Consider the following 7590-nt stretch of genomic DNA (forward strand, 5'->3'; position numbering starts at 1 on the left):
ATCGTTGTTAGAAATTGGACTTGGCTTAATAATCAAATATCTTTGAAAAGGCACACTATAAATAGACATTACTTTGCTTAAAGAGCAAAAAACTGATAACTGCAAAAATATTTCTATATAACAGCTGCACTCAGAACCCATTTTACCAACACGCTAAAAACCCGGTTTGGAACCTGATTTCATTTAACATGTTCAGGTTGTTATCTGATAAAACCACCCACACCTGCATTGGCCCAGTGGGCTAAAATTTATGTACCAGTAGGCATCTTATTACTATTTTATACTACAAGGAGAAAAATTTAATTGCCACAAGGTATTGAACGCGTTTGATATATTATAAGGGTTCGTAATTCTATTTAAACAAATAAATTGGAAAAATAAAGTTATTTTTAATGATAAATAAAACGGAATAAGTAGAACCTGAATAGTGTAACTTTTATTTTCATTTCAATGCTGTAATAACTGGAAAAGAGAATATTTTTAATATAAGTCGCTTTCAGTGAAGTGCCAATGACGCAGTAGGCTTGAGATTTTTACAGTTAAGGAAAGAGGCATTAGATAAATCTTTGTTTTTAGTGAAATTAAATTTGTCGTGAACGGTTTTGGAAGAAATAAGATGAAACTAAATATTTGGTATATAATGATATTAGCTGCTGAAAAGCGACCAGGCTCAATAGTAACCAGAATTTTGATACCGATAAGTACATCAAGAGAATCGGCTTTTTATGCTGATTTTAAATAAATGAGTTTCATCAAATTTAGTCCTGCTTATCAAAAGATACGAGCCTGAGAAAATTTACCTTATTTTCGAAAAATAGAATAAACAGAAAGTAAAACAGTTCAAAATAGGTATGATACCTTTTTATTGACGGTGAATAGATATAAAATTATTTAACTGGATATTTCGAACACATATACAGTGTTCATCATCAGCAGTAAAACTAAAAGAACATGTCTTTTAGTTTTACTGCTGATGATGAACACTGTATATGTGTTCGAAATATCCAGTTAAATAATTTTATATCTATTCACTGTCAATAAAAAGGTTTCATCCCTATTTTGAACTGTTTTACTTTCGTCATGGAAAGGCAGTGTGGTCTTCGAAGTTATCTACGTGGAATAAACACGCCTTAAAAGTCATAGTATCTTAATGAAAATCACACCATAAGATTCTGCGTATCAGAGAACCCTACTGTAGAGGTTCAAGCTCCTATCTGCAAAAATATGGAATTTTGTGTTTTTTGCTTGGAGCAAGATCACGGAGGTGTGTTTATTTGTTTTTTTTTTTTTTTTTTTTTTTTTTTTTTTTTTTTTTTTTTTTTTTTTTTTTTTTTTTTTTTTTTTTTTTTTTTGGTGTTTATTATATCGACCCAACGGTCCTAGAATGTCACAAAAGGACTCATTCTAACGGAAATTAAAATTCTAGTGCCCTTTTTAAGTGATCAACAAAATTGGAGGCCAGCTAGGCCCCCTCCCTCGCTATTTTTTCCCGAAATCACCGGATCAAAATTTTGAGATAACTATTTTGTCCAGCATGTTCGAAACATCTAATAACTATGTCTTTGAAGACAACTTAATCCCTCAGAGTCCCCGGGGAAAGGACTGCAAGTTATGAACTTTTCTCATTGTTTACGTATAGTATCGGCTATTGGGAAGCATACAGATGTTTTCAGGGAGGATTGTTCTTGTGGTTGGGGAGGGGTCGGTAGAAGAGGATTACGTGGGAGGATCTTTTCATGGAGGAATTTATCATGAGGGAGGAGAATTTCCATGAAGGGGGTGCTGGATTTTCAAGCATTATTTAAAAAACGGTGAAAAATTAAATAAAAAACAAGTTTTTTGAACTGAAAGTAAGGAGCAACATTAAAATTCGAATTTGATAAAAATTATTACGTATATGAGGGGTTTGTCCCCTCCTCAATACCTTGCTCTTTTCGCTAAGGGATTTTTAGTAATTTCAAAAGAGCTATTATTCTAATTAAACGGCCTCTGTGATTCATGGGTCATTCTTAAAAAATTGGAATAAAATTCGAAATTTAGTTTAAAGAGTAAGGTATTGATGAGGAGCCAAACCCCCCTCATATACGTAATGAAAACATACGAATATAAACGTTCGTTACGGAAGTTAATTTGTAAGTTACGTATATTTATTACTAATAAAAACGCTCATAAATAAAATTAAAAGTTCTAGTGACCTTTTTAAGTAACCAAAAAAATGGGCGGGCAGCTAGACCCCATCCTCCGCCTCTTTTTGTCTCAAAATCGTCCGATTAAATCTTTGAGAAAGCCATTTAGCCAAAAAAAGTAAAATTAATTAGAAAATTTTGTTTTAACTATTCATGTACGATGAGCCAAAATTAAAACCTGCATTAATTCAAAAAACTTTCAGAAATTAAGTAAAAAAAAGTTATTTTAAATCGAAATTAAGGAGCGACATTAAAGCTTAAAACGAAATAAATTATTCCGTATATGAAAGGGGCTGTCCCCTCCTCAACACCCGTGTTTATTTTTTGTATTTTGTTTTTTTCCAGTGGTATTATTATATGACCAAATGGTCCTAAAATGTCACAAAAGGGCTCATTCTAACAGAAATCAAAAAGTTCTAGTGCCCTTTTTAAATGACCAGCAAAATTGTATAAGAAATTAATAAGCAAATTTTGTTCTAATTGCTCATGTACGATGAGCCAAAATCAAGCCCTGCAATAATTCAAAAACGTTCAGAAATTAAATAAAAAAAAAAAAACAAGTTTTTTTTTTAATTGAAAGTTAAGAGTGATATTAAAACTGAAGACGAACAGATATTATTCCGTGTCTAAAAAGGGCTCTCCCTTTTTCAACACGGCGCTCTTTATGCTAAAGTTTGACTCTCTCACAAATCTAATTTTTAAAACAATAAAAAAGTACCTAACACATTTTACATGCAAACCCGCTGTACTTTACCCATAATGTACAAATATATTGCCCAAATTTGTTTCTAAATTAACAAAGAAAATAACGTAGAAACTGCTTTGTTCGTGAGTTTTACACGTCGTAAACTTGAGTGAGTGGCGTATAATAGCGAAGTACTGGATTTTTTTTTTTTTTTTTTTTTTTTTTTTTTTTTTTTTTTTTTTTTTTTTTTTTTTTTTTATGGAAAGAGAGCCGAATTTATTGGTATTATTTTTGAACGATAAGAAATTAAATAAAAAACAAGGTTTTCTTTAAAAACTTGTTCCTTATGTTTCCCACTAACAAATACTACCTGTAAGTAATTAAATATAAAAAAAACAAGTTTTCAACTGAAAGTAAGGAGCAACATCAAAACTTTAAAACGAAGTGAAAGTATTACATATATGAAAGGGGTTGCCTCTTCCTCAAGACCCCGCTCTTTACGCTAATTTCTTTAATAGAATTTTAAAACAAAATGTATTGTGTTTCAGGAATCGCTCTTAAAGAATTAGGACAAAAAGTAAAAACTGAACCGTAAAGAGCAAGGTCTTGTGGAAGGAGAAACTCCTTTCATATACGTAATAATTTCTGTTCGTTTTAAGTTTTGATGTTGCTCCATGCTTTCAGTTGCAAAACTTCTTATTTTGGACTTAATTTCTGATCGATTTTAAATAATACCGGGAAATCCAGCTCTCTCTCTCTCCGTGAAAAATTCTGGTATTTTTGTATTACACCGGTTTCTTCGTTACTTTAGAAACAGATATGGGCTATATATTTGCACATTAGAGGGTGGGGGTAAAGTATAGCGGGTCTGTATGCAAAATGTTTTAGGTACAATTATTCTGCATATTATGTAGTAAGAATTGATTTCTGACTTCATACTATCCAAATACTTTATCTTCACCGCCCGCGTATGTGCAAATATATAGACCAAATCTTATATTTCCCATCTATTCTATCACTTGTCTTTGTATTGTCTCGTTCTAAGGTGAAAGAAACTAACGAAGAAACCGGTTTGTTATAGGGTTTTACACAGTGTAAAGTCGAGTGAGTGGCGTGTAATACACAAGTACCAAGATTCCTTTCCCTATGGAAATTGAAAAAAAAAACTCAAATAAAACACTCAAATTCAGAAAGCCTTATTTTCTACGGGAGAGGGTATTTAACGGGGGGTAAATGCCTGCCACCCCTCCTCATATATGTAATAATATCTGTTCGTTTAAATTTTAATGTGGATCCTTACTTTTAGTTGAAAAAGCCTGATTTTTTTTTTTTTTTTTTTATCACTCAAAGGCGCAAACTGTTCTCTGGGGAAAACATTGAAATGAGGCTCATTTTTAATAGCCGAAAATAGCCGGTAGTTTACTTTTCTTTATCTGAAGGCTGAGCCCGTGTAAGTTAAAATCTTGATTTCTGTTGTAAACATTTATGACATTGAAGCTTGTTTTTATGTTATTCGAAGTTTTGAAAAAGTTGTCGAAAATACTATAATTACAATTGTTATTATTGAACTTAGGCATAACGAAGAGTTAGTTAATTTGAGCAAAAATGATCGGAGAGATCGATATTACAAATATAGAAAGTTAAAACATAGATGTATTTGTTTAATCAAATAATTGCCCAACACTTCCGATTTGAAGCGAAACATCTGATAGTAAAACTCATCTAATAACGGACTTGAAGTAAAACGGTGTGTTCGCTCTGGCTACAGTTCCGTGAGCTAATTGCCTATGGGCAGTTTGATTGGCTCTGCATACGCCTTGTCAACGCAGTGTTGATCGGCGATGCAAGAGTAGAATGTGATGTAAATTATGCTATTAAGGTACAACATTTTCCTGGGGTTCTGACTATAACTGATATTGTAGCTCAGCTAAATTAAAAAAAAAAAAAAATATCAAAGATTGTTCGCTAAAATTTTGATTATTCACGACTGATGATGAAAAATTAAATTATTTGATTTTCTTCTTTGTGTTTGTTTTTAGGTCCCTGTGTTTGGGAATGGCCTCCCAAGCTGATCCTGTCCGATATTTATTTATTTACCTGTCTTTGTTACTTCTTTTTGTGTATTTTTCTTCTATTTTGCTTGTTTTTTGCCATGTTACATTTTTGAATTATTGTTATGATGAGATTTTGATGTTTTTTCTTTGTTTTTGCACTGTCCCAGCCTTACGAGCCCTGCTCTCTGTTGAAGTAACAATTCAAAAACCATAAAAAATAAAACAGAGAATTTAAAGCTTAGTAGATGCTATTGTTAGAAATCGGACTTGCTTTAACAATCAAATATCTTTGAAAAGACAGCTGATTGTCTCAAACTGCTTACGGTCTTGCTTTATTAATCAAATATTTTTGAAAAGATTCAGTAAGAAAAGACAGCAAGTGCTCTCAAATTTTGTGCGATTAGAAGACAAGCGACAATGAGAATCCATATATAAAAGCCTGCCGAGTGACAGGGCCTGGTGGCCTCGCACCTGGCTCTCGGGTACTATATATATATATGTATATATAGCACTGAGAGCCCGATGCGAAGCCGCCAGGTTCGTCACTCGGCACACGGCAAGCTTTTCAATATAGATTCTCATTGTCGCTTGTCTTCTAACCGCAGACAATTTGAGAAAACTTGCTGCCTTTTCATGTATCTTTCGCATATTTATATACAATTTTTAGTTCTTATACTTTTCAAATAAGTTGATTATTTATGTGATTGATATTAATGTGAACTTCGAAATCTAGTTTGCTTTAATTTCATGGGTCTACGTCTGTGACTTATTTTTATATGTCATATTACCACTTATTATAAAAATTTTTGTGAAATAAATAATTGTGCAAACATGATTGGTTCTGCTGTATGAAATTAAGCCAGTAAAAACTGCTAAATATTAAATTCCTCCTTGGTGGTTTTTTATGTGAAATTTCAAGCCAGTAAAAGGAATAACAAATTTGAGTCAACGGATTTTTTACAAGAAGCTCCTCCGTTTCTAAATGCATTCCATAGGATTTTGCTGAGATTTATGTTCTATTTACTATTTTATTACTATTTTATCCATCATCACTATCATATTTTTTTATAATAATAATTATAATGTTTCTGTTAAAAAAAAAACAATCCTCTCTGTATGCCTTTTTTTATGAATTGTCAATTTTGTCAAAATTGTATTGTTCCTACAGTGCCTTTTTATTTCAGTGCCTTGTTTTTGAGGATGCCCCAAACGGCGTAACGGCTGCTTTAGCCGCAGGTATGCAAGTAGTAATGGTCCCAGACCCTCGTATGGACGAACTTAATAGAAGCAGAGCCACATTTTGTGTTGACCGATTAGAAAATTTTAAACCCGAAGTATTTGGACTGCCGCCCTATGATTCAGCTGCCACATAATTATGCCATTTAACCTAGTATTATGTAAGGTAGAAGTTTCCAAACCGTGGACTGCTGGCTAGATTCGGTCCTTGACTCCCTTTAATCCATAGAATATAAAAGTTTTCGATTAGGCTGAAGTATTAAACTCATACTACAAAAAAAAACAATGTTTGCCTCGTGGACCCACCATAGGCCTTGAAAACTTTGATTTCCTATGATTTTACATTTGGTTATTTCAAATTTATGAAGTCTATATGGTACTATTATATGTTCTTCTGTGTTGCCACACTGCCCTAGGAACTTAACACTTTCTATACATATTTTTCTTGGAAGTTGTATATTTTCTTAGAATTTCTTGCAACCGGAGGGGTGAATTCTAAGGCTTTTGCACCAACATTTGAAAAAATTATTAGCAATTTTTTTTTGTAATGGCTACACTCTTTCCTGCTGACATCCCTCCTAAAATGAGCGGTATTCCTTTTAGAATAAAACCCTAACTTGACTTCTCGAATGTCAGGATATTGCCTTATATCCGTTTGTTTTCCTGATCTTGCCCGCTATCCGAACGGTGTGGAAACCTTTGCCTAAATCCTCGTCTTAAATGGTGTACGAAAGTTCAGAAGGATTATTAAGCTTACACACAAATTGTTCAAAGCAGGTTTTTCCTTGGTGGTCTAAAGAGACCCTACCTTCTTTTACTTTATTTGTGTACCTACTAACAGAAATAAGGAGAGTAGAACAGGCAACGCCTTACGCTCTTTTCCAAACAATGAAAAAAACAAATCTATAGTGGGGCACTTTTTTGACGCTAAGATGAATAATAATAAAAAAAAAATAAAAATTGAACAGTGTTTTATTTTTGCGCTATTAGTGTCATTAAACTTATTCACGCAACCGCCCAAAGTTAAGGATCTTTAACGCTGTTGTTTGCCGGTTAAGATAAGTCACTACATCAATTAAGACGGAGTTTAAGATTTATGAAGACTATTCTTTTTAGTGTCTATGGATGTTTTTGTGCTTGTTTGCGTCAATGTTTTGTAATACTGGTCATGTTGTTTTTTTTATCTTGGGAATTTGATTTTTAATTTGGAATAAAAATTGAAAAATAAGATTCGCTAAATTTATAGCAGTAGGAAAAAAGCTTGTATTTCAAGGGCAGAAGAATATGCTGCTTTTCCATAAAATTGGAAATATTCTGCCATATCAAAGACATTTTCCTAAAAAAAAAATGCTGTACTACCCAAAGGATTTATATGGGTGCTATTGAAGAAAGGGTCTTTTTTTCACAGCGTCTTCAAAGTGATTCTGAG

General features: G+C 32.7%; 1 protein-coding gene across 6 annotated transcripts in view; it reads left to right on the forward strand.

Moving 5' to 3' along the window:
• The window catches only part of LOC136036894 (pseudouridine-5'-phosphatase-like), a 46458-nt gene extending 39069 nt beyond the window's left edge, over window positions 1–7389 (forward strand). For 4 of the 6 annotated variants that reach the window (XM_065719263.1, XM_065719265.1, XM_065719266.1 and 1 more), the window contains one exon: window positions 6110–7389. In XM_065719263.1, coding sequence (XP_065575335.1) covers window positions 6110–6298 — 189 coding nt within the window. In that variant the 3' untranslated portion in view covers window positions 6299–7389. The remainder of the gene's footprint in view (window positions 1–6109) is intronic. The other 2 variants (XM_065719264.1, XM_065719268.1) reach the window with 1 other exon arrangement.
• Window positions 7390–7590: the final 201 nt, after the last annotated feature.

This window comes from Artemia franciscana, chromosome 16, assembly GCF_032884065.1.
Source record: "Artemia franciscana chromosome 16, ASM3288406v1, whole genome shotgun sequence".
NCBI classification, from domain to species: domain Eukaryota; kingdom Metazoa; phylum Arthropoda; class Branchiopoda; order Anostraca; family Artemiidae; genus Artemia; species Artemia franciscana.